This window comes from Ictalurus punctatus, chromosome 23 (genome assembly GCF_001660625.3).
Source record: "Ictalurus punctatus breed USDA103 chromosome 23, Coco_2.0, whole genome shotgun sequence".
In the NCBI taxonomy this organism is placed as follows: Eukaryota; Metazoa; Chordata; class Actinopteri; order Siluriformes; family Ictaluridae; genus Ictalurus; species Ictalurus punctatus.
The window spans coordinates 7,611,928-7,637,934 of record NC_030438.2 but is presented as its reverse complement, the minus strand read 5'-3'; the positions used below and the strand labels follow the sequence as shown (position 1 = coordinate 7,637,934).

Here is a 26,007-nt window from a genome sequence, read left to right as displayed (position 1 = left end):
GCTAAATATTTTTTACCCGATTTTGGTCCCTGCGGTGGAAACACACCGAGTACCTACAAAAGTCCATAGTTTCTGTCGTGGAAAAAAGCATGGAAAAAAGCGTCCCTTCGATAGCTCAGTTGGTAGAGCGGAGGACTGTAGCGGTTACACAGTGATCCTTAGGTCGCTGGTTCGAATCCGGCTCGAAGGAGTGCGAAATTTTTGTGGTTCTGTTCGCACTTTGTATGTCTCGATTGATCTCACAAGTGCACACAGACGTTCACACCTAGTATTATGAATGCGTCTCTAGTGACCACCTGATTAGATTTCATACATCGTTTCCCCGAAGCAAGGTCCCATGCGCATTTATTACGCCTGTCCATACAGGAATTTAAACAGTTTTTGTGATTGTTGATGGCAAAAATGCTAGAGTTTGCTGCATAGCTGTATTGAGATAGTTTCGCATTCACACTACAAATGCTATGGGGTCATATGCAGATCAAATGTACGTACCAAACCCTACAAATGTGGTTTGATTAAACAGATCACGATGAGTCTTTGAGGCACATTAGACCTTGTTGACACCTGTACTTAGCACTTGGATTATTGGATTATGAAACATGGAATTCAAAATTTGATTGGTTTTTGAAACCCGTGATTGGTTGATGTCAAATTTAATTTGACGTTTGATTGGTCTTCGATACATGGACTTCATCAATGTTTTCCACCACCTGATGGAAATTCACTGATCCTCAGGTTGTATGGATTTACATCGTGGGGAGTTGTGTCAGTACATCACTGCTGAGAGATTTATTGACAGGTATGTCAATAGGGCTGCATGAATGAACTGTGTGAGATAATTTCTAATTAATAAGGTTCTAAATAAGACTTTTCACCAAATGAGGAAAGGATAATCTTTCTCTGAAGATCCAACCATCCCAATGCTCACCCCTTGAACAAGACAGTGATGTTCCACCATCCCGTGGTGGTCCAGAACAGTCTCTTGCTTGCAGGAGGGACATCTGAAACTACTACCTGAAGTCACCGATCCTTACCTGGTGGGATTTGACGCTTGTTTACATGGTAGTGAATAATCTTAGTCTTAGAGGCCTGATACAGAATCTAAAGAGGTTTGTGTAACATGCACATTATGTATGGATTATTTGTGATGAACTACAGGTTCTAAGTACAATTATGCGCCAACTGAAGAAAGGAAAAATTTAACATTTGGAGAATGCGGGCATCGATCCCGCTACCTCTCGCATGCTAAGCGAGCGCTCTACCATTTGAGCTAATTCCCCTTATTAACGAAGCTCAGCTTCATATTATTATATAGTAATTAATATTATGAATATGGTACATATACATATGGTATATGAAAAGTACCCCACACGACCCTTCGATAGCTCAGTTGGTAGAGCGGAGGACTGTAGCGGTTACATAGTGATCCTTAGGTCGCTGGTTCGAATCCGGCTCGAAGGAGTCAAATATTTTTTCTAACATACCCTATTCCAAAAACTATCGGGAACCTTTCCCAGAAGAATGGAGCTTATTATAACAGTAAAGGGGGGCTAAATCAAAATTGGGATGTTCACGCACATAATGGCGTGATGATCAGGTGTATATGATCACCACTGATCAGATATTTATTTGTGTGGTGGTTTATTCCCAGTACAGCATGATATTGACATGGTAGTGATTTGGTGTGTGTGGTGATGGTATAAGTAAATCAGATATGTCAGTGACATGTTGTGTGTAAATAATAATAATAATAATAATAATGCCACTAAATGTGGCCACGTTGTCATTTTCTACAATTATTGTGTCTGAATTGTCCTACTTCTGTGAAAACGTTCTTTTATTTGTAATATACTAGACAACAGAGTCACATTACATTATAATAAGATCTGCAGAAAATATATATATATATATATAGCAATAGTTCATTAAAAGTTATGTACATACAGCACTGGTTGAAAAATGTCCATGAGCAAGACACATAAATATATAGCTAGTTATTCAACAGCAGAAGAATATCAGAAAGTGCTGTTTATAAAGACACTCTCCCTCAGGTGTATGTCCGGTGTCCGTCCCCAATCAGCTGGGTCTTCTCACTCGCATTAGTTGGCTGATGCATTACAGGAGTGTCTCCATCTGGCCAAACACAGACACACGCACACACACGTACGTACACGTAAATGAGGACAATCATCATCAAGCAAAATGAGTACTGCTTCTCACACAGGGTCACATCAGAACATGGACTGTAACTGGGCTTCCTGCTGCAAAAATGTGTTTTCCATCCTGTTCAAGGACTTCAGAGCACTCGTTCCCTTATCCCAGTTTGAAGGGCAGCCTGGTGAGATTACTAAATCCTCATCACCCAGAAAGTTTTGAGTCTCGCACCATGACACGAGTTTTTAAGTAAATCAAAACATACATGTGGTATTCTCCTAGCTGTTTTTATAAAACAAACAAACTATTATTAACAATCTCTACCTATTCCTACACCTCTGAATCACCAGACTTGTGTGTTTTTTGTCAGAAGGAACTCAGCAGACATTAAAGTGAAGACATATAAAGGTTCTGTGCCTACTGATATGCCTGATATTTTCCCAAAGGCCAGGAACAAACACATTGCCTCTTATTATTGCGTGATAAGTAAAAATAACCGGTATGCAAACTTGCTCGGAGAAATGACTCAGAGGCAGTAATTATCAGCTTTGTGAGGGCCTTGAAAAACCTCCTACTGTGAACTGGCGCAAAGACAACGGTTTATATCCAAACATCTGGCTCAGAAGTATGTAGGCTATTTATTGTCAGTAACAGGGTGGGTGTTGGACAAATTGTGTATTTTAAGCACTCTGTTTCGGCCCCTGATATGAAAGGCTTCTGCAGAGAAAATGCACCAAAAATGTATTAAGATTTGTTTTTCTTCAGTGCAATGTGTACTGGATTTAATACCAGACATCAAGCTAATATGTGAAAGGTTTGTGTACAGTATGAAAAAGTCAGTCATTCAATCACAGTTTTTTAAAAAAAAATAATAAAAAAAATAGTTCTCCATGATATCTGGCTACACTTTCACATTTTTAAAAAGAGTAATGCGTTAATATTACACACACTTACTTTCAAAACTACTAAAATGCCTAGAAGTTACAACTTTACTTTGGAGACTCTTTCATTAAAAGCTAAATAAACAGAAAACATAAGCCTGTTTTTTGTGGCGCCTCCCTGAGTAAGTCATTACTACAGAAACTATTAAAGCTACACAATTGTAATAGCTGCTGTTATGTAAAAAAAAAAATAAAAAAATGAATGAAACGAAATGAGTCAACACCTTCCAACCAATCAGAAATGAGAATTCATTAGAGCTATTAAGGGAATGGCTGTTTATAGCAGTGATAATTGCTAGATGTGTTGTTCTTTAATTTAAAAAAAAATTTAAGTACTGTGCTATAACAGGAATAAAACACTTAGGGAAGTCCTGCTATAGGAAAATAAACTTCACTTCATCATATCTGATTGTGCTAATTAAGGTCCTGAGTAGCATGAATATTCTAAAATGTGTGTGTGTGTGTGTGTGAGAGAGAGAGAGAGAGAGAGAGAGAGAGAGAGAGAGAGAGAGAGAGAGAGAGAGAGAGAGAGAGATAGAGTGTGTGCTCACCCCTCTCTGAGTCAGTGCGAATCTGCTCTTCCAGGTCTTCAGGAGACACGTAGCACTCTTGGTCTTCCTCTCCAGGAGTGCGGGGCTTACACTTCCCACAGCAGCAGTTGAAACAGCAGCACAAACAGCAGCAGAAATAGCAGCCTGTCAGCAAGCCACAGATGGCAAACAGACCCTGTAGACGAGCGTATACATGCATACACACACACACACACACACACACACACACACACACACACACACACACACACACACACACACACACATACATGCACATATAGATTATTTCCTTAAACCTAAGAAGAAGTAAAAAGTAGATTATGGTACAACATGCACATGTTGCACAGTATGACAATGAACAGTAATTAGATACGACCCTGTGTGCGGTGCTGGAAATCTCACCTTGGCCCACCAACTGGAGAGCATAAAATAAGTGTTCACATTCTCCTCTCCAAACTGCTGGGCCACATAGAGCCCCAATGAACCATATTTGTCATAAATGTTCCGTTTTGTGATGTCCGAGAGCACAGAGTGAGCATTGTTGAGCTCCTTGAACTTCTCAGCAGCATCAGGGTTGTCCGGGTTCTTGTCTGGGTGATGTTTCAAAGCGAGCTTCCTGTAAAAAAACAACAACAACAACAACAACAAAAACAACGAGATAGGACTCTCATCAAATACACAATTTCTCCAAAATGAAGCTACAGGATTATGGAAACGAGTGAAAACTAGTGATTCGGTTCAGTGCAAAAGTTTGCAGCCGCTACAGTTTGTGGATGAATAAAGGATATTTTAGTTTATCTTAAAAAGAAACAAAAAACGATTTCCAGAATAGGAAATAAACAGTGAATCAGCAATCTGAAACTCATAGGAAGATCAACAGAAAATATTGAAAATGACCAAAATAAAGAAGACGGATTTGTCGTGACTGTTTCAGCCTCCAGATTTAATTCGAAGAAGCCACTGTGTGAGATCTGGCAAAATTAGAGATAGAACTCTATGAGGTGAATATTGCAGCTTTTGGATCCACAAGCTGTTCAGGGGATCCAGAAGCAGTTGGAAGCAGTCACAAAAGCAAAAGATGTCATTAAAGAAGATTCATATCACATTTAGAAAGGAAGACGCAATCCTTTGAAGGTTTATTTAGGTGGGGGTTTGTTCCCAACTTTTTATTACTTGTGATAATAAAGGAACATCTGAGAAACCTAACACTCTTCGTGTCCTGGTGTAAATTATTTGTCTTTGCCTTCCTCACAGTCTTAAGGGAATGCGAACTTTTGTACTCGGCCGTATCAGTTTGCTTTACACTGTTATATATCAAAATGAGAAGGAAAAGTAGAAAAGTTGCACTGAAAGAAAAGGATTTGTGTTTCATCATGTGATGTCAGCATTGGAGCTCAGCATTAGACAGATGTGTTTTTTTTCTTTTTTGTTTTTTTACACCTGACTCTTACACATACCAGATTAGTGTGTGTAAACTGTGCTCAGATGTTGTGTTAACAGTGCGTCACCAAACTTTCCCCTAGTAGAATCTTCATGTGGTATTCTTACTGTTTACACACCCTCTAAAAGAGTGTGCAAGTTGAGTACCTTCCTTCTGAACTATTTTCCAGTTTCCCTTTTTGGAACTGAAATCTACTGAGAAGGTCCTGCGAAACAAATTCTTCCGGATCATCAGGAGAGAGATCGCTAAAACAGAACGAGCTTTATTTAAAAGGAGATGGTTTATGTTCATCCACTGTCCATACATTAAGCACTATAAAAGCTTTAAATATACATAGCTCTGTTTATATAATTTACTTTTCAGCGCTGCACTTAAATTTGTCATTTCTCATCAACATTTTATAATGCTCCAACCACACAAGCTCGTTAATTTTTGATTAAGCTGACGGCCTCAGAAGGAGTTGCTACGATGACATATTCATTAAGCACAAGCAAATGCTGTTAAAATGCTTTAGCTTCTAAATGGTCCTTAAAGGCAGCACGAATTAGTGCACTTAAGTCTCTGTAATTGTTGGAGCACCGCTCCAGTTTTGACATGAACTAATCTCGTGGAATTGTCCCATTTGTTGCATTAGTGTTTTCTTTCTCGTGATATTTATAGATGTCGTGAGTGCAGGGGTCCCTGAGTGCAACATGAAGGTAAAATGGTTTTGGAATTCCTTCTTTTTGTGTCTATTGTAATATCTGTAGTATTTGTGAATGAAATAAAAGTGCTTCTGGAGTCATTATAGTCATTATGATGTTCCTAACCATAGACAGATAGTGTTTCCCCACTGCAAGAGCCAAGCAGTTTCTATTCAATTTAATCCTGAAATCCCAACAATATTACAATTTCAATTTTTATTAAAAAAAATTAAATAAGATAAAAAATGACAGCTATTCTGAAACCAAAGCTTAAAATAGATAGTAATAATTTTTAAAAATTAACTTTTCTTCTCTCGATCCATTTCTTAAGTTTGCCTGCTTGTCCATTCCACCAGATTAAACTCTCTTTACACAAGTACATCCAGGAACAAACAGCCATTTGAGCTGCTAGATGTTTGTCAACAGAGACACCTGAAGATCTCATTTTCAGAAGTTGTGTAGCTATTCAGAAAAAGCATAAACTGCAAAAGACCTCTGAACCCACCTGTATGATTTCTTGATGTCATCGTGAGTGCAGCTCTTGTCAAGGCCGAGCACCTGGTACAGAGCCTCACCTGACGTGGACAGGGCTCGCTGTCTTTGTTCACTCATGTTCCCTGAGCATTACCTGCACATCACATATACTATAAATAAAATGTCTGCAGAGCGACAGATAAGCATCAAGCCAGCAAGGGTCAACTTTCCATTTTAAAAGCAGGCTTGAATTGGTAGGCCTATAATATGTCGTTGCTGACCTGGTGTTGAATAAACGTTTACTTCCTGTAGCCTGGACAATTGTAATACGTACTGTACAAATAACAAAGCTTCAACACACACCTGTATATTTTTAGGTATCATCTGCCTGAATTATTCCATCCCTGATACAGAGCCTGTACTGAATATTTAATAGTATGCAAAATTACACAACTGTGATGTTTTTCGAGACATTTTGAATGCTAGAAGGCCAAAATATGACCAAAACATATTATCTGACTGTAATCACAACATCAGAAATGATACAGAAAGAATGCCATTAGCTTACCTACCTGTAAAACCCAACTTTGTGATGCTGCAAGTGTCGATCCTCTCTGAGGTTTTGCAGACGGGTCACTGGAGTCAGGTTGCTTCTCTATAAGTGAGTGGATCACTGAGCAAATGAATTTTACATGGACTGAGTCATGAGTTCAGGTAACTGCCACAAGCTTGATTGGGTTTCAGTGTGTGTGTGTATTTGGTGAACTATGGGAGGACTCTGGGATGGATGGATGGATGTATGGATGGATGCAGGGATGCAACTGATGATGAAATGAAAGAGTTGGAAAGATACACATCCAGATTTCATTTATGTACTTATATCTAAAATCATACAGGTATGCCTGAATACGTTAATCTTCTGTGCTTAGTAGAAGTATGTCAGTGCGCCATCTTGTGGTCTATTTTTGTGGTGTTTGAGTACAATCCCTGTTAGTTGTTAGTATAGAGCAGGGGTTCCCAAACTTTTCCAGGGCAAGGGTACAAATGTCGTACCCTTAAGGACAGAAAACACCCATAAGCCACTTAAGGGTATACATAATGCCATTAGTAGCTTAGAAAGAGTCGCACACTGTTCTGGACATGATTAGTTTGGGAAATTAAATGTTTGTCAATGTTTTCATTTCAATTTCCTTCACAGGCAGCAGAGGGCTCCACATAATACAAATGGCTCCTTTAATATATTAATACATACCATTTATCTTTCTTTTATATTATTCTTACATTCTTCTAAAAGCTGTTCTGTCTCCAGTTCGACTGTTTCATTTTATTGAGTTAAATATATATTTTAAATTATGTACAAAACAAAATTTTCTTTATTTCTTCCAGGTTTGCTTAAATATTTCTACAAAATGGCACAGTAAAATGACTTTATAGTAAAGGAGGAGGAAGAATATATCATGTATTATTTTGCCTGCTTATTGTAACTTATGTCAGCCTCGAAACTGAAAACACTATTTCACTATTTCTTTGATGATGTTCTTTCATTTTTCTTCCATATTTTTCAAAATTGTCACAGTAAACTGATTTCATATGCAAATGGTTACATCAATGGGCATTTAGCATATTAAATTGCACAAATCTTGTTACTTTTGCTTTGGCTGATTAAATGTTGTTAAAGACTTTTGTTTGGCGTGTTATGTATTGTTTTCATTTTGCTTAACTGGGCTTATCACAAATTTTGTCTATAATTTCTGTGTTTCACTCACACAGCCACAAGATGGCGGCTGAGGATACTGATTACTCTCACAAGGCACTAGAAAATCTCTCTCTCTCTCTCTATTTATTTCTTATAATGCTTTCCACACATAAATACCAATATTATTCCAACATTTATATTCTTAGGCGCTCGTGTAGGCTATAAGCTATTGTTTGTAATTGCAATTAAAAGGTAAAGCGAACGTCAAAGCAACAACAGAAACAAAGTCATTCGACACTTATTTGAATACAAATCATCTACTTTTCAAAATGGCGTCGTTTTTCTTACTAAAAGCTTGTATTAAAGTCCTTGTGTTGTTGTTGTTGTTTTTTTTAAACCGCTAACATTAAATACAAACGCCTGTCAGTAAACCGCTACTCGGTTTAAGTTGGAAAAGTCCAAGACGCAGGGGTGTTCAATTTGTTGACATTTGTTGAAAAGGAATTCTTTTGTTATGTATAAGTTAGATAAAATGTTGAGATCAAATAAAACTGGGGTTTAAGTCATTTTAAGAAAGCTATGCAAGAGGTGGATGTGCAATGAAATGGATTTTGTTAGAAAGAGACTTCGTTGACCCCGAATACTTGACGGATCCTTCCAAGTGGAAGTAGTGAAGGGAAGTGGATAGAAACGGTATCAGGACTGGGCCCTGCGCCATGCCTGACATAAACAAACCATGTCAATTATGCAGTGTGTGTGTGTTCTGATGACTGGGGCAAAACGTACACCGGATTCAGAGCCTCTCGGGCAGCGTCTCAGGGGGAATTAACAGGTGCGCCGCTTCCCTCCTCTCATCACAGCACACTTCCCCTGGGGCCTTCGGTGAAGCTGATGCAGGCGCATGAACACTGTGTACCACAAGCAGTGCTTTAGAAACAAATCATTGCTAAATGGTTTCCTCCTAGTTAGGGAATGAGGAAAGTCCCTGATGAGCTGTGCATGGAGACTGTAGCATATTGCATGCTGTCCATCACTGCTTTGGTTAAGCAACTCAATGCATGCATTATATTATCCCAATCACCATTACAGCACATACATTAACAATGTAAACAGCTATCATCCAGCTGTTGTGTAGCAGTGAAGGAACTCCTGCTAAAAAAAAATAATGGGTGTAACTAAGGAGTAACCACCAGTGACACCCTAGAATGAACTGTGATATATGGATATATGAATATCCCTTGCCTTTTCCCATACAAAAGCCTTTTGGAAATCTGACTGATTTATTTATTGTAGATAAAATGTAAAGTAACACATGGCGGATGCAAACATTTTGACGTTTTCAATGTAATGCATGACTGCAACAACTACATGTGCATACGATATCGATGGGTTATGATTTATTTCAGGATTGTACATACTCACATACTCAGGGGAATTTAAAAATATATATTTTTACTTTCAATGTTTATACATTGAGATAACAATTACAACCCGCTTTTGTCATTTTGTAATCTTCATAATTCTGTAATTTTCTAATCTTTAAAGCATGCATTTTTATTACAATGTAAAATGCAAGATCCGGGCGTCTGATTGGTTATTTAAGGCAACCGTGTAACCAGGCAGAGGTGTTCCATTGAAAAGCATGACCAGGAAAAATAAAAAAACAACAGAAAAATGACATTTTTTGACATATTTATTGTTGTATAGCTGGATTTTAAACATCATAACAATATTCCAGTTAATGATTTTGAATGATTATCATCTTAATTGTGCTTGGTCTAAAGAGGTTAAATGCCCCCCCCCCCCCCCCCCCCCCCCTATATATGTGTCTACAAGCACAGTTTACTACATAAACTGTGCTTGTCTAATATATAATATATATAATAAAATATCCAGTATGCATATTTAGTAAAATTACTGTACATTCTGGTCCAGGTTTGTACTTCAGGAGGGTGAAATTGATCTTGCCGGAAGAGGCTCAGGGCTTCATGGCAGGGGGTTGGGCTGTGCTGAATTGTATTCTACGCTGCTAGGGAGGAGGTGGGAGCAAGTCATTGTACCCACTATTGGCATACAGCCTGATTGTTGCCATGGCATGGCACTCTATTGTCCCCTCGGCCTCCTGCAATTCAAGTTAAAACATTCAAATGCTCTAAAGCAAAAACATCTTATCTCTAATTCTTTTACAACCACAGGTTTGTCCTCGAGACTAAAATGAATCAAGCTCAGGCCTAAAAGTGATGAATTTTCTTATAGTGTCGGATGTGAAGCGTAATCCTGGACGTGATGCACTGTGAAATGTGTAGTGTTATTGGCTGTTTACCATCGTTCCTGGAATTTCAGGGGATTAGAGACTTGAATAGCATACTCAGTTTACACCAAGACAAGAAACCAAGCATTTAAAAAAAAAGTGGAGGTGAAGAAATCCAAATAATTGCTGTGCTAATATCTGCTAATTAATGTATGAATGGGTATAGATAATCTACAAATGCCATGACTTTCCTACACCCTTCAGCGGTCATATGTATTGTTGGCGTAGTAGCTAACCCAGCCGATGCATTTATAGCTATTACTATTTCTATAAATGTTCAAATAAGAAAGTGTTCTGAATAAATAAACAGTTGATGAATGCATGTATGAGGGAACTTATGGGCCCGTTCAGAATGGCCAAATAAAATGGTTTCCAATCATTCTGTTCATGAACATTAACTGCACCTTTAGCTTTAACTTTAACTTCTGTGTCTTGTCCTGTGAATTGAGTCTTGTGTTGTAACTGTTATAAATTTGCAAGTATAAGATGATGAAAAATGTGAAGTAAGGAGAAGTTTATTGAATGTTCATGGAAGGAGTCTTCAGTGTCAGAGCTTTGTAATAGTCAGAAAGTTTTATGACATGCCGAAAGTCTTCGGGACAGAGGAGTTTACGCATTCTGGTTTCTTGGTAAAACGACTGTTTGTTTTTTTCTTAAGTAAGAGAAAAAAAAGACAGTTGAGGACACAACTGTGATAGCTTCTGTAAAGTAAGTGATAATAGGAACTAACTTTTTTCACAGATGTTCCACAACATTAAATATAACTATAAGTGGATGATGTATCATTCTTTGATGAATAAAAAAAAATCATTTACTAGTGTTGGTATAAATTGCTGTGGTATAAGAGCATCTTTGGGACATGCTGTTATTGGAAATTAATCAACTTTGTATCAGGCTGCATCACACCACACCACATGGTTGATGATTATTTTTCCATAGCAGCACACCCCCAAATGATTTATTCCTTACTTTTACATACTATTACATGCCGAATATAATCCTGGATTAACTATAAGCCGAAAAGAGATCATGTTGGGAAAGCGTTTAATGGGTTAATCAACCCAAGTCTCATAGGAAATAAAATCATAATTATAATGCTTTTTAACAACCTGAATCATGACAGGTTAATAAACAAGGCCTTCTCAGCCGTGGATCTTCGGTGGGCTCCTTGATTTCTGGGGGGCCATTGAAGTCATTCCTGTCTTCCCCCTGCTGTACAGCGTTCCTGTCATCAAGGCTGAGTTGTGGCCGTGTTCTGGCAGTCAGATTTGGATGAGTTCATCGCTGTCAGTCCATGGTGGTATATGACCCATATGAAGTGTTAAATGTGGGTCAACATTTGCCTATGACTCATGGATGCTAAAGCATGCTAAGTATACACAGGTATTAATACACATTTTTCTTGCTTGTTTAGTTTAAACAAGGCCCCCCAGGCCTGAGCATATACATTCTAGAGAGCAGTGGGTCACTATAATGGCAAAGGTGTTGTTTTAAACCTGGTGTCTGCATTATCTCCCAAAAATGAACGTCAACAATGTTCATCATACGTATATAGTAAATTGAAGAAAGGCCCCAGAGTGTATGCTTCGTCATACATAAACAACTATGAAGTTAAGAAAATACCTATTACTAGAAATGAAGCTAACAATAGCCCTGCACTATGACTTTATCGTGAGGATGAAAAAAAAAAAAAAAACCTTAGACTTTACCGTCTTGCTGTTGTGTGTAGCATGTTAACTGGATGAACACAAGAACAGTACAGGTTTGCTGCATCCCAATTTGCCTTCTTACTCCACGCGCTAGAAGTATTCGCTCTTTTCGTGAAGAAAAAGTACATACTTTTGAGTGCGTAACAAAAGAGTACGCAAATACTGGGACATATTAACGCGTTTCCCCTAGAAATGCTATCATATTGGCGTCCATAACAGTAAGGGACAAGCTGTGAAACACCCATTTTGATTTCAGGGCCACTTTAAGTGAGAATGTGTGTTCACTGAGTGACTCATGCCAGTGAAGGTAATCACAGGTGGTGATGTAGGGCAAACCCCGGCGTGTGGAATACCCTCGCTGAGGTCCATACAGTCGGCGCACGACCGCATATCAATCAGTCGCGGAGTCGCCCAGGTCGTCTAGCCAATCAGATCGCCCGTATTGAAATCGCGTTTCGACTTCGTCCAAACAGATCCGGGTTTACACGAGCAGCCGCGCGGGTATTGGCTGGAATTTGTTTTCTAAGAGGCGCTTTTCGACAGCCTCCTGTCTGCATGTTCGGAAGCAGCTTGCAGTGTTTTGGGGAAAAGCAAAGGGGGGGGGAAAAGAAAAGAAGAAGCCTGTGGAGCTAACTGGTTGTGCGTGTTTTTTCCCCCCTTTATTTTTTATTTTTAAAAAATTAATTTCAAGAAGAGAGCGCCAAATGAATGAAATGAACGAAGAAGCAAAATACCTGCGCTGGAAATGCTTCATTATTTACTTATTTTTTGAATTATTGTGTTGTTTTTTTGTGGCCAAGCCACACACTGGTGCATTGAGTGAGCTGTGAGGTCTGCTCTCATCTATCTGCATTGAGGGAGGGGGAAAAAAAGAAAACGAAAAAAAGGGACGGAATAATAATAAAAAAGGTCGAATAAAAATGCGGCGCTGATCTTGAATGAAAACCCGTCGGAACCCCCTGACGAAAACTAGTCGCTGCTCCTCTCCTCTTCTTTCATTTCATTTCCTGCTGGATTCCTTCCTTCCTTTTTTTTTTTTTAAATCGCGCGTGCATTCCTCTTCCTCTTCGTGCTTTATATATTTATTTATTTATTTATTTATTTATTTTTTGGTCATGCCTTTTGTCTTTTTATTCGGAAACGTTGCGCGGAGCCATTTCACGATGAGGCTCGACTAATTCCCTCTCTGGCACACACACATACACACACAGAGGAGTTTAAAAATGAGGAAGCATTTTTTAAAAGATACTGAAAAGATCCAGGCCTCGTCGTTAGTAGGGCCCGGTTTGCCTGAGAAAAAGAGGAATGGAGTAAAAACCGAATAAAGAAAGAAAGAAAGAAAGAGGGAAAAAATGGACCACGCGTACGGGCGAACACGGACAGCACCAACAACGACGCCGGTGTGTGTGTGCGCGCGCGCGCACGCGCGAGTTTCCCCATCGAACCGAACAAAATGAAGCACTTCGACACTTGAACGTCGGTTTATTGTGTTTCAAGAAAAACAAATAATAATAATACACCCATTTTTTTTGTTTGGTTGAAGACGCCGTTCCGTGCCAACTCCCTGAGTTTTGTTTTAATGATCTGTTTTTTTCCTTCTTCTTTTTTAATTGAATCTTTTTTTGATCCGGATCCAGCGTTCATATTGTTCAATGGAAGTATGTTATCAGTTACCGGTGTTGCCTCTGGACAGGCCGGTTCCCAAACATGTGCTGAGCCGGAGAGGAGCGATCAGCTTCAGCTCCAGCTCCTCTCTGTTCGGCGCTCCGGACCCGCGGCAGCTGGCGCAGGTAAAATCCCATTAAATCATTCATTTCACTTCTGCGTTCACATTACCATTAATCCGTGTTTATGTTCCAAATTTAACAATACTATATTCTATAATTTGGGGATTATACAGTTATAGTCTACATCTAGAATGGTGTGATACTTTTGTCTTGTTTTGTACTTAATAGCTACTAGAATTGTTTGATACTCCTTAGTGTTCACACTGGGGTTTATACCCCGAATCTATATTAGGTCTGTAGTGTTTGCAGTTAAAAAACTATAGTTATTCACTGTTTTGTATACACTCTTTTGTTTTGTACTGAAGATTTATAGCCTACCTCTAGGGTTATATGCTACTTTTGTATCTGCTCTAAACTCTACAGGAGTTTAATGATGAAACTGTTTAGAACTTCTAGTGTTCACACTGGGGTTTATACACAGAGTTCATAATGGGTTTGTAGTTTATATGATGAAGGTTATATATACGCTTGTTTTATACACTGTTGAGTGTATAGCTACTACAGGGTTTATACTTGAGATTTGTACTACAGGTTTGTTTCTCTTTTTACTTTTATACGGTTAGGTTTCATCAGCAAGGTTTGGTTTCTAGAATACTTTTTTGTAAATAAACTTTGTGGACTTTTGACTGGCTTTTTATTCTTTTGGGTTTTATATATCTGGTTTAATACCTTTTTTTTGTACGTAATACTAGAATTGTTTGACGCTTCTAGCATTCACACTGGGGTTTATACCTTGAGTTTATATTTGGTTTGTAGTTTATATCATGAAGTTTATATACTGTTGAATGTATAGCTACTACAGAGTTTATACTTGAGATTTCTAGTACTAGTTTGTTTCTTTTTTTTTTACTTTGAGTTTAAAGTAGGTTTACAGTTAGGTTTCGTCAGCTAGGTTTGGTTTCTAGAATACTTTTTTGTACTCAAACTTTATACTTCTAAGGTTATATTCTATTCTTGTATCTACTGTAAACTCTGTAGGTTTTTCTCTAAGAGTTTACTAATAGAATTGTTTGATGCTCCCCCAGTTCACACTGGCATTTATACACTGTTTAAATTGGATCCATTGTCTATATGATGATGGTTGTATACTCTTGTATTATATACTGTTGAGTGTATAGCTACTACAGGGTTTATACTTGAGATTTTTACAACTAGTTTTGTCTCTTTTAAATCGTTGGGTTTATACAGCTGGGATTTGTCCGATGTTTGTATTTTGGAACTTTGACTATGGCTTTTTATACTTTGGGGTTTATACAATTCAATTTTATTTGTATAGTGATTTTTACAATGGTCGTTGTCTTAAAGCAGCTTTACAGAAATATATAAACATGGGATACAGATTTTAAATGTGTGAATTTAAGGGGTTGTACCTTTTTAGAATGGTGTAATACTTTTGTTTGGTACTTTAATACTAGAACTATTTGATACTTCATGGGTTCACACTAGCATTTATATACCGTGTTTATATTAGGTTTGTAATTTATATGATGAAGGTTATATACTTTTGTGTTATACACTTTTGAGTGTATAGCCACTACAGTGTTTATACTTCAGGATTTTATGACTAGTTCTGTTCTCTCTCTCTCTTTTTTTTTTTTTTATAACAGCTGGGGTTTGTCCCTTGTTTGTATTCTGGAATTTTTTTGGGGTTTACACAGTGAAGGTTCTACTACAGGAAATTAGTACTACACTCTCAAAAAATAAAGGATTCTCTGTGCACCTTAAAAGGGTTCTCCTATGGCATCCTATGAAAAACCTTTCTTGGTTCTAATTGGAGCCTTTATTTTTAAGAGTGTATAATGGTGTTTTGCACTCCATCTAAACTTCTAGGGTTCACACTCGGGTGTTTATACACTGAGTTTATATTAGGTTTGTATTCTGGAGTTTCTACAAGATTTTATAATTTGGGGTTATATAATCGTGTTTATAAAACTCTAAACATATATACTACAAGACATGCTAGAATACTTGTTTTGTACTTAAGGTTTTTACTTGCAGTGTTTACACTGTAGCACACACACAGTTAAATTCGGTTTGTATTCTGGAATGTTAATTACGGCTTTAGGGTTTATTTGATGAAGGTTGTACTCTGTTATTCACTTATGAGTATAACATAGTTTAATTAAACAATGGCTTAATACTGGTAATGGTAGTTACTGCACTTATATTACAGGTGTTTAATACTAGAATGCTTCAATACTTATATTTTGTACTACTTCTTGGGTTCACACACTGGGGTTTATACATGTACAGTTAAATTAGGTTTGCTTTTCGGAATATGTACAAAGGCTTCTTATACTTTATTTTATTACTATAAATTTTATGATGTAATGTTTACAGCTCAGAGTATACTACAGGAGTTTAGTACTGGAATGGTGAAAGGTTTATATTTCTAGTGTCCACGCTGGGGTTTCTATATGGAGATTATATTAGGATTAGTTTTTTTATTATGAAGTTTTGAGTACTTTTTATAGTTATGGGTTTATTTGATGAAAGTTATATTCTTGTTTTGTACAATCTGAGTGTATATACTACAAGGGTTTAATACTAGAATGGTTTAATACTAATGTCGGTTTCTGTTTTAAGGTTTGTACTTAGAGGCTACAGTACTTCATTTTGTAGTTTTACACAATACAGTATACACGATTAAGCTTATAGAAAGACTTGAATACTACAATGGTTTAATACTCGTGGTTTATACTTGAGACTTTTACTACTGGGTTTTGTATTTTTTAAGTCTTATTCTCCTGGGGTTCATAACCTGTTTGTGAGCTGGAGTTTCTACTACAGCTTTTTATACTGTGGGTTTTATACTACAGAATTTGTATATTACTATGGGGGTTTAATACTAATGTGGTTATAGTCTTTAAATCTGTATATATAGGCCATTGCAGGAATTTAATACTACATCCATTTAACATGTGGTTTATACTTCAATCTTTTACCACTAGGCTTATCCTGTCTTGTATTATTTGGTTTTATTCTTTTGGGGTTTGGACCTTATTTTGTGTTGTGGAGTTTCAGCTATGGCTTATATTACAGGGGGGTTAATACTACGAGGTTTAGTACTAGTGTGCTTTATACTAAAGGGATTCAGTTTCTGGGGTTTAACTTTACTATTTTTTAAACTTTGGGGTTCGTATAATGGTTATACTCAGTGCTATAAACTTGGAGTGTATACTGTTAGAAGGGTTTAATATTTATATGGCTTATACTTTTACTAATTTTTATACTTGAGATTCGTATAATGGATATAATCAGCACTATAACCTTTGGGAATATATTACAAGAGTTCAATACTTGTGGTTTATACTACTGGAGTTCGGATTCTGGGGTTTAACCTTACTATTTTTTAAACTTTGGGCTTCATATAACGGTCATACTTGGTATTTAAAATGTGGGCGTATACTAGAAGGTTTTAATACCAGTGTGTTTTATACTGTGTGGGTATAGTCTGGCAGTGTGTATATTTTAGGGTTTACACTCTGATCTTCATAATGTAAGGTTTATACTCTGTTAGGCTCTGTGTTTATACTCTTTGGTCTGTGCTGCGGTTTTGTCTTCTATCTTTCGGCTCTGTGTGCTCTTCGGCTGTAATCTTTACTGTCTGCCTGGTCTCTTATCTTCAGCTGCAAGTTTGTAAATAATATAAATTGAGCGGCGTCACAGATGTGTTTACTTCTCGTCTGTTTCTATTGGAGCTGGAAAAACAAATGTAGTGCCCTTAAAGATCCAGAGTTATATGGCCTGTAACAGTTGTTCAAACTTTTTACTTGTTACTTGGCATCGATAGAACAGTGGAATTGCTCGAAGGTTCTAGATCTAGAGCTAAATGAAGTATTATTACAAATATGTCAATGTAAATGTAGCCCATTTTTAAGCCAGTGGTTTTAAACTAATTTTAGTTGTAAGGTGGGAACAGACAGGGGTTTACGGAAAGTAGTTCTGCTGAAAGCAATATCAAGTTTGAGCTGATGGGTTGTGAGAAACTTAATGTTAGAATTTCTTTATTGGTGCGTTTGATGTTGGCTTTTACTGCTCGTGGATACTTAAGTATTCTGGTATTTTTACTACGTTGTCTAACAGCTGATTAAATGCATCTTGCAGTTCTATATTGAACTTGAGTGAGTGTTGTAGACTTTTTTTTAGATATAGCAGTCCATTTATCATGTGTCGGAGTGGGATTACAGGTCCCTTCATACAAATAATCACAAATTGACTTTAAAAGCAAAAAAGCGATCAAACGTCAGCTTTCGTACTGTTCGAGAATCGATTGAAATATCGGTCAAATGTGTGACGTGGTACTTTCTGGCCTTTAAAATCGGAATGCCTCCAGGACTTTTGGTTAGAATTTCATGTGTGTGTGGAATGTGGGACGGAGCCTTGAGTCCAAGCCTAGACTTGCACAAGCCTTTGTGCGCTTGTCATATGTAAACCTGTCTATGGGCGGGAATTGTTGTGACGAAGACGCTTGTATTTGTGTGCTTTCGTAAGCACGTTTGGGCTGACTTCATGTTTCATGGTGAGATGGGATGGACAAACAAAGCTGGTCTGGATGCACAGAATTGATCATATTTAGCGGGTCGCATAGACTATAAAACTAGGATCAGTTTGTGAAACTAATGGCAAGAATTCAACTGTGCCAAATAAAAAAAAGTGTGTGTGACCTGCCTGTAGATATCCAATCAGAAGCTGGCAAACACCGCATGTACTGTGCATGAAAAAGAAGTACTATTAGGTGAAGAAGCACCAAATATACAACAGCAAAAAGACCAGCGCTTCATCTGAGCAAGTGAATGAGAGCCAAGGTTAAATGGACATAACTACTCTTTACAACAATGGTGAGCTGAAAAGCGTCTCAGAACACCCAACATGTCAAACTACAGCACATATCGATGGTCGATTTAAGCAAGGTCATCATGCGTAAAAACACGTGCAACAGACACACGAGGAAAAATTTAAGCCAGCATGCCATAGTTACATTTGTGATCATTGAAATTGAAATGGCGATTAATGTTAATTGCAAACATTGTGATTGTGTTTTAAAGTACAATACCGTGATACACTGATATACTGTTTGACAAGGTGCATCCAGCAGCTTCCGTGACCAGGATATGAAACCGCACAACCAACAATAACCTTCGTTTTAGCCTGGGGAAAACGACTGGAGCTCAAAAGGCAGAAGGAATAACCGAACTGAATGTGTAAAATGATTTCCAATGACATGTTGCCTATCTGTGACGCGTCACCTTCGATGACACCGATAGGCAACATGGTTTTCGAGAGCTGATTAATTTCATTCAGCCAGACTACAACGATCCGTCATGAATGGATTCTGTTAATTGATATCGCTAGCGAAGAGGAAGTCTTGCTGTTCTAGGATGAGTTGAGGATGTTTACGTGAATCCTGGGTTGCATGAAACTAAATTTGAACCACAGCTGTACACAAGTGCGGTCATTTTAGTGACAACGATGTGTGTAAATCTCGGCAGTTCAATAAGGGAAGATTTTATTTGTGTCTAAACGAAGTCTGCTAGATATTTCACAAGCTGCGAAGAGCAGTTAGCTTTTTGAAAACATTGTTTCTGTGCAGTCATAAAACGTGAGTGACTCTTGCAGTGCTGTGTGTGTGCGTGCGCGCGCATGCAGTCATAAAAGGGTGAGACTGTTGCAGTGTGTGTGTGGGGTTATTCCATGCTGCTGTGTGTGTGAGGACCGAGGTGAGCTATGTTACTGAGTGAAGCGGTTAAACATGTGCTCGGGCTTTAGGGGCAGAGGTTTGGCTGCTTTCCAACTTCGCAGATGGCCACAATGCTCTCTCTCTCTCTCTCTCTCTCTCTCTCTCTCTCTCTCTCTCTTTCTTTCTTTCTCATTCAATCTCTTTAAAAAAAATCTCTTCACACTTTCTCTCTGCATTCTTTGCACTGTTTCACTACTATCACTCCATCCCCCATCAGTCCCACTCACCCACTCTTGTTCTTCTCAAACAGGCGCGTTTTTGTAGAAGAAGGCGTCTTCTCACATGTTCCGGAGAGTGTACGCTAAACCAAAAGCTTTGTGTGTCAGTGCAAAGCTCGGACGCATCCACCGGGATGGAACTGCAAAATGTGGTGATGTTAAAGGCCTTTGCTCACCAAAACGACGTGATTTTAATCGTCACTTGGGTTGTGCAATGATATCCGTCACAAAAAAAGCAGATATCTGGCGGGTAAAGAACAATAATTTTATGTCTCAGGTTCTCAAAATGGCCATCTCTAGCACCAAAGAGTATTTAATGTTAGAAAGTTGAAGAAAAAAAATAATCAGTGATGAGTAGCACGTGATCTGTGTTAATCCTTGTTATACAACGATCATTCCTTTTGGAAGCGGATAAAGTAGGCAACATGGCGATCCTAATATTTACACTTACGTCTACATATCGTACAAATTTGAAAATCAACTGCCGTTTACCAAAAAATACTCTTAATGATCATTATAGCGATTGCCATAGGCTACAAATGAATTAATGAGGGCAGCAGATGGCTTAAATAAATTCCTCATGCAGTGATGGCAAGTGAGAATTAAAAAGAGGCCAGCTATAATATGAAAACATATTTATTGATTTATATTCGGTAAATACGATACTTTTTTTTTTTTTTTTTGGTCATCTAAATGTTTAGCATCAATCACGCAGCTTTAAAGCAGCATACGGCAAAATGAATAAAGTAAAACCTTGACCAGAATTGAAGCATTGGGATTTTTGGAAACGGTCCTCAGAAATATGAAGTACCCGCATATTAACGTTACAAAATAAACAACAAAAAAAAGTCTTTGAAACAAAGTATCTGTGAGGAGTTACAAACGATGGACAAGTAGGATTAAAGTTTTGACGCTCACGTAATTGGAACGTAGCTAGTAATCTGGCCTGTATTTATTTATTAATTATTATTTTTTTAAATAAAAGAACGTCGTTATTGTTATTTAAAAATAAAAAAATAAAAAATTTACCATTCAAACCTCATTTCCGTGAAACTGTGACACCATAACAAGCAAACTCTGTAGTTATGTTGATGTTTATTAGCTAGCTAGCACTAGGTTTAGACAAATTTACCTCTCTAGCCAAATAACCTATGATGAATATGTTGTTAATGTTTTGTCACTTGTAAGTTTTTGATTGTTTCCATAAATGCAGCATTTAAAAAAAAAAAGTGTGTGTGTGGGAGCGGGGGATGGAACAAAGACATGATCTGTAACTTTTATCATTTCTTACATTGAACATTTCGCTTTGTAAATAGTTGGGAGGCAGCTTATTCAAGACGTCAAAACGTATCAAGTGATGATGTAACAAGTTTTGATGAAAAGGGCCATGGCAACAAATACCGTTCAGTGGTGTTGCTATTTATTTGTGTTCTCACTAAATGTTGTTTTTTTCCTCTCTTGTTGTTGTTGTTGTTGTTGTTGTTGTGATTCTCTGTACCACCATAAATACTAACAAGGGGAGGAAAAAAAAAAGAAAAGAAAAAGATGATGTCTCATTTGGAGATGCTGCTGTATTTAGAGCAGGCTCTCAGCTGGGCTCTTGATAGATTTCCACTATTAGTCATACGGACTCTCTGGTCGATCAATGTGATGTCAGCTCACTCTGGGAGTTTACAGTGTTGGTGCTGGTGCTGGTGCTCTGGTGGAGCTGGTTTGTGTCGTCACACGCCCTGAAAACATCCTGCTGTGTCTGATTGGACTCGGTAACAGTTTCCGACGTCATGTTCTTGAATCATAGTTTTTAGCAAGACAATACTTCCTACCGCCTCACTTTCAGCATACCAAAAGGTTATAGGTGAAACCTCATTGTATTCTGTAATGATAGCGGATGAGTGGAACCTCGGTGTGTGTGAAATTTAAAATCCGTTCATCATACAGGGATCACCGAGTTAAATGGATTTGATACCATCTGGGATTTTTTCCCAAGACCGCAAGCTCAAACGTGCTCAGGAGATCAGATCACGCAATTTGACGTGACCACGTACAGTATGCCACAGACTGTCTATCGTTTGTACACTTGTCCTGCCACGAGCGGCGGAATCCTGAAGGTTGCCATCTGATTGGTTAACTAGCCTCCTACAAGAAAATAACATTTTAAACTGTAACACATCCACTGTGCCTTATTTATCAATGTTTACTAAAGGTGTGCGTAAATGTTTTTGTAGGCCACACCGAATGAACAATTCCTGCCAGATTTGCTGATTTTCTTCATACCCCTGTGCATATGTTGATAAATTACAGCGCACGTTACATGGTGTGGTGCCCACAAATCTCCATGAAAGGTGGAAAAGAGCTTAAGATGACTAAACAGTGAACGAGTGCCTTGCTGTAAATCTTCCAGTAATGCAACTCGGCCACTGCAGCACATCAGTTACCGTACCATTACTTTTGTCGTAGTTGAATGGCTAGATTTATTTGTCTCAACTTATGGCTTTGTTTTGGTTTCTTTTCTTTCAAGTCGTTAATATGAATGTCAGAAAATTTTCATTCAGTTGGTGTGTGCAAATGAAATAATAATAATAATAATAATAATAATAATAATAATAATAATAAGTGATTCAACCATGACGTCGTAATGTCTAGTTAAAATCGCAGTAACTCATCACCAATTATTATAGGATTTAAAGTTTAGTGAGTGTCCTACAGTAATGTGGACTTTCAGATTCTGGAGCTATCTTTGGTTACAAACGTTTTTCCATAACGAACTTGGTTTTCAAAGCGCATTTCTGTGAAAAAAAAAAATTTTTTACGACTACATTTCTTTGCATTCAGATTGATAAATGAGACCCATTGTGCGCATATTATAGTCAGTGGAATAAAATAAAAATAAAAACAGGCTGACTCATTACAGGAAAAGTCTGCGGTTGGTTGTCTGCCATGTCAGTAAAATTGCCTCTTCCTGTCAAAGTTGATGCTTCTCTGCCATGTTTAGCACTAAAATACCAGAGGTCTGGGTTACGAGACTGCACGAAATCACTTAATTTTCCCCATCTGAAATTGTTATTGCAAGAATTGATGAAATTGTGCCGACGTGGTTCATTTGTGGAAAAACATGCCTGTGATTTGATGTTTAAGTAGGTGGAGTTTAAAAGTTTTTGTGCTATGCCGAAATATTTTTTAATTTATATCGTACTTTGTCGGATATTTCGTACACTTTTCCATCCACAAGCTTCGGAATCTTATTAGGGGGAATTTTTTTTTGTCTTATTAAGACATACAGTCAGGTCCATAAATATTTGGACACCGGCAAAGTTATTGTATATTAAATATATAACAGAATGTTCTATATTAAATAATCACGTACAAATTACAGCACTTTTCTTTTTATATGTAAAAACAATTGTACAAATTAACAAACATATCATTTTGAATGCAATCCTGAAGTCTTTAACTCGTAAACATCACCAGAGCGCTGGGTTTCTTCCCTGGCGATGTTCTGTCAGGTGTTCAGATCAGGCAATTGACCTGGTCATCGCAGAATATTCCACTTCTTCGTCTTAAAAATAATTTGGGTTGCTTTCTTGTATACTTTGGGTCATTATCCTTCTGTACTGTGAAGCGCTGTCCAGTGAGTTTTGAATCATTTGGCTGATTGTCCCTGTACATTTCAGTATTCATCCTGCTGCTTTTGTCAGCAGTCACATCATCAATGAATACCAAGGAACCAGTTCCATCGGCAGCTATACACACATACGCCATAAGATGAGGTGCTGTGCTTCTGATCATGATCGGTTCCTTCCCTTCTCCGTACTCTTCACTTCCTGTCATTCTGGTACATGTCGTTCTTCATCTCATTTGTCCGTTGGATGCTGTTCCAGAACTGTACGTTTTTTTTCAGATGTTTTTGCCAAACTCTAATCTGTTCTTCCTGTTTTTGTGGCTTACCAATTGTTTACATCTTGTGGTAAAACCTCTGTATTCACTCTGGTGAAGCCTCCTGTTGATTTCTCTCTCATGTAAGTCTTGTACACGTTTTAGCTACATGTACAAATAAAGTCTTCATATTATGCTCCTGGGCACCAATTTGACCCCTTTTTGAGTAAATCTGGCTTGAAGAGGTAACGGTGGCCTTATATCACTTGTTTGAGAAAATGGTTGCGGTATAAATTACAGTGAACTTTCATTTAAGATGCACCAGGAAATAAATTCACTGAATTTCCATCACAATAGTGCTTTAGTGTTTTGTAATGGTAGGTCGTCAGTGGTGTTATGAATTTCACATTGCGCCCCGGTACGCGTGCAGCTCTGCAGCGTCCACCTCAGTTTATTCGTTCTTCTAGTTCCTATCGTTAGCTTTATCATGTGTAAACTGAAATCCAAAGCCAGCCTGTATCATGGTATTGGTAGGGAGTCTGAAATGTGAGAGATTAGCTGTCGGCTGTGCCGCGAGTTTTCATTGGAGGCCTCCTCGCTCGTGTTTGGAGACTGTTTCTTCTTGAGTTTGTTTATCTTCAGTGAGGCGATAAGGGTTTCATGCAGAGCCGTTGGATTGACGTAGTTTCAGGATGTGGTAAGAATGCTGAATGAGCTGTTCAGTGTTTCACAAGTTGTTGTTGTTTTTGTATGTGTGCGCGCGCACGCGCATGTGTGCATGTGCATGCAACCACTATTTCTAAGTCTGCTACTCACTAATCTTCCTGATAGTGTGCTTTATTTTAAATTCATTTTTGTAGTATCAGATGTCATGTACCTTTTTATAACTTGCTTTGTCTTTTGAACGTTTTCATTTGCTTTATGCATGCCGTGAATTTTTTTGCATTTGTTAGACTTTGCTAGAATGTTTTGTGCATGCGAAATTCTGGTCAGACATTGGGTGTGAAGTTCCGTGTGACGCAAAAATGAGCTCGCTAGATTGTAGTCAAGATTTCTTTAACGCACAAAGCAAATGGTGATATTTGGACAGTAAGCATGACTTATTTCATCCTACACAGCCTGTACATAATATTTCACATGTACCATACATTCACATGTGTAAATTAATCTTGACCGGCAGCTAGCTTATGACTTGAGACCATTGTGTATAGGGATGGGCATCACAGACAATATTATTATTCGAATTTTCTCAAAGCATTATGCAAATATTATTTGAATATTAAATTTTCCACCCACACATGCACGCAAAATGCCGTGCATGCAAAATGCTTTTTTTTTTGGCTTGTATGTTGGCTATTTGCTAGTTGCAATTAACTACACTGAGTGACTAGCTCTTTCCATTACATTTCACAATTAAAGTTCCACTTCGCACACTATTGTACCACTATGTCATTGATGATTTACCAATAACAGCAAGTGTTTTATTCAGCTTTCTGATTGGTCAGAAAGTGTTCCTTTTCTACCGTAGTGCAGCTACAAATTTACCGTTTCTTGCTAACATGCAGTGTTTAAAAATCAGTGTCTTAATCTCGTTAGCTTCAAATGAGAAAACAGAGCGGTGGGTGAGGGAACGAGTGTTTATAGTGGACCTAACCTGTTTCGTGGATGTTCCACAACATTAAATATCTCTATAAATGGATAAAATATATACGATGTGTCGTACTTTTAATAAATAAAAATTGTAATCGTTGGCAAATTGCTTTGGTGTAAGGAAATATAAAGCAAATTCTTCAACTTAAGAGTGATATCAGTAACTCCGCTTCATGACACCACCCCGATGTTGATTTTTATTCCTACAACAGCATGTTTAAAAAAATGATTTCTTACTATAAACCGTGCTATCTCTTTTTTTTTATTTAAATATCGACCATTTTGAGAATATGAATTCCTTCCCTTGTTGTGTATCTTGTTTTCAGCAGTATCCCACTTATGTTCTTATTCCGATGCATAAACAATGCCTTTAAAGGATAAAAGGAGATTTGTTCTTGCAAAATTGCAAATATTAATTGATTTAAAGGTCTGCGTGACCTGAAAAGCCCAGAACAATTTATATGCTGTTTTTCTCACACTGAAAAAAGTTGCAGGAATATGCGCAGTATTATGGTTCCAGCTTCTCACATACTCGTGTTCTTCTTCCGTATATCATCATTACCTCATGCTTTGCTGAATCACTCCTATTGCTCCACCATTGCTTATTTCCCAATCGTATACTGTATGTTCTTACATACTTACAACTAGGTCTGCAGCTAGCGATTATTTTGATAATCGATTAACCTGTCGATTATTTCTTTGATTAATCAGTTAGTTGGATTAAACAGCCGGTTTTTCTTTTCTGTATTTTTCCCCAAAAAACACGTCGTTTCACATTC

The 26,007-nt window shown here is 37.8% G+C and overlaps 2 protein-coding genes and 3 non-coding genes across 10 annotated transcripts in view; 3 read left to right on the top strand and 2 right to left on the bottom strand.

Annotated features, from left to right (window-relative positions):
- Positions 1 to 104: 104 nt before the first annotated feature.
- trnay-gua (transfer RNA tyrosine (anticodon GUA)) lies at positions 105 to 190 on the top strand. The gene is given in 2 exon segments: positions 105 to 141; positions 155 to 190. It is a non-coding gene; the product is annotated as a tRNA-Tyr (tRNA).
- A 1,017-nt stretch (positions 191 to 1,207) lies between these two features.
- Positions 1,208 to 1,280, bottom strand: trnaa-agc (transfer RNA alanine (anticodon AGC)). The gene has a single exon. It is a non-coding gene; the product is annotated as a tRNA-Ala (tRNA).
- Positions 1,281 to 1,375: 95 nt separating this feature from the next.
- On the top strand, positions 1,376 to 1,461 carry trnay-gua (transfer RNA tyrosine (anticodon GUA)). The gene is given in 2 exon segments: positions 1,376 to 1,412; positions 1,426 to 1,461. It is a non-coding gene; the product is annotated as a tRNA-Tyr (tRNA).
- Positions 1,462 to 1,898: 437 nt separating this feature from the next.
- dnajc5b (DnaJ (Hsp40) homolog, subfamily C, member 5 beta) lies at positions 1,899 to 8,334 on the bottom strand. Of its 4 annotated transcripts, none has more exons than XM_053674974.1 (6): positions 8,289 to 8,334; positions 6,817 to 7,065; positions 6,276 to 6,398; positions 4,049 to 4,262; positions 3,647 to 3,821; positions 1,899 to 2,133 (listed from the first exon to the last, which is right to left on the bottom strand). In XM_053674974.1, exons 3-6 carry the CDS (start codon positions 6,380 to 6,382, stop codon positions 2,048 to 2,050), a joined length of 582 nt encoding a protein of 193 aa, XP_053530949.1. In that variant the 5' UTR covers positions 6,383 to 6,398; positions 6,817 to 7,065; positions 8,289 to 8,334; the 3' UTR covers positions 1,899 to 2,047. The 4 variants fall into 4 exon arrangements, with proteins under 4 accessions (XP_053530949.1, XP_017308127.1, XP_017308126.1 ...); XM_017452638.3 differs by having other exon boundaries at positions 6,817 to 6,917; positions 8,289 to 8,328; XM_017452637.3 differs by lacking the exon at positions 8,289 to 8,334 and having other exon boundaries at positions 6,817 to 7,220.
- Positions 8,335 to 12,447: 4,113 nt separating this feature from the next.
- pde7a (phosphodiesterase 7A) overlaps positions 12,448 to 26,007 on the top strand; it is a 40,231-nt gene continuing 26,671 nt past the window's right edge. Inside the window, exon 1 of one of the 3 annotated variants that reach the window (XM_017453255.3) lies at positions 12,448 to 13,750. In XM_017453255.3, the coding sequence (XP_017308744.1) occupies positions 13,613 to 13,750 (138 nt within the window). In that variant the 5' untranslated portion in view covers positions 12,448 to 13,612. The remainder of the gene's footprint in view (positions 13,751 to 26,007) is intronic. The other 2 variants (XM_017453259.3, XM_017453258.3) reach the window with 2 other exon arrangements.

What these genes read in the sequence shown, in the direction of transcription:
- dnajc5b (XM_053674974.1), bottom strand. Translation starts at nt 6,382, where the DNA reads ATGAGTGAACAAAGACAGCGAGCCCTGTCCACGTCAGGTGAGGCTCTG. An exon ending in GACATCAAGAAATCATACAG is followed by an intron (nt 4,263 to 6,275) that starts GTGGGTTCAGAG and finishes GTTTTTTTACAG; the next exon opens with GAAGCTCGCTTTGAAACATC. An exon ending in TCTCCAGTTGGTGGGCCAAG is followed by an intron (nt 3,822 to 4,048) that starts GTGAGATTTCCA and finishes GCTCGTCTACAG; the next exon opens with GGTCTGTTTGCCATCTGTGG.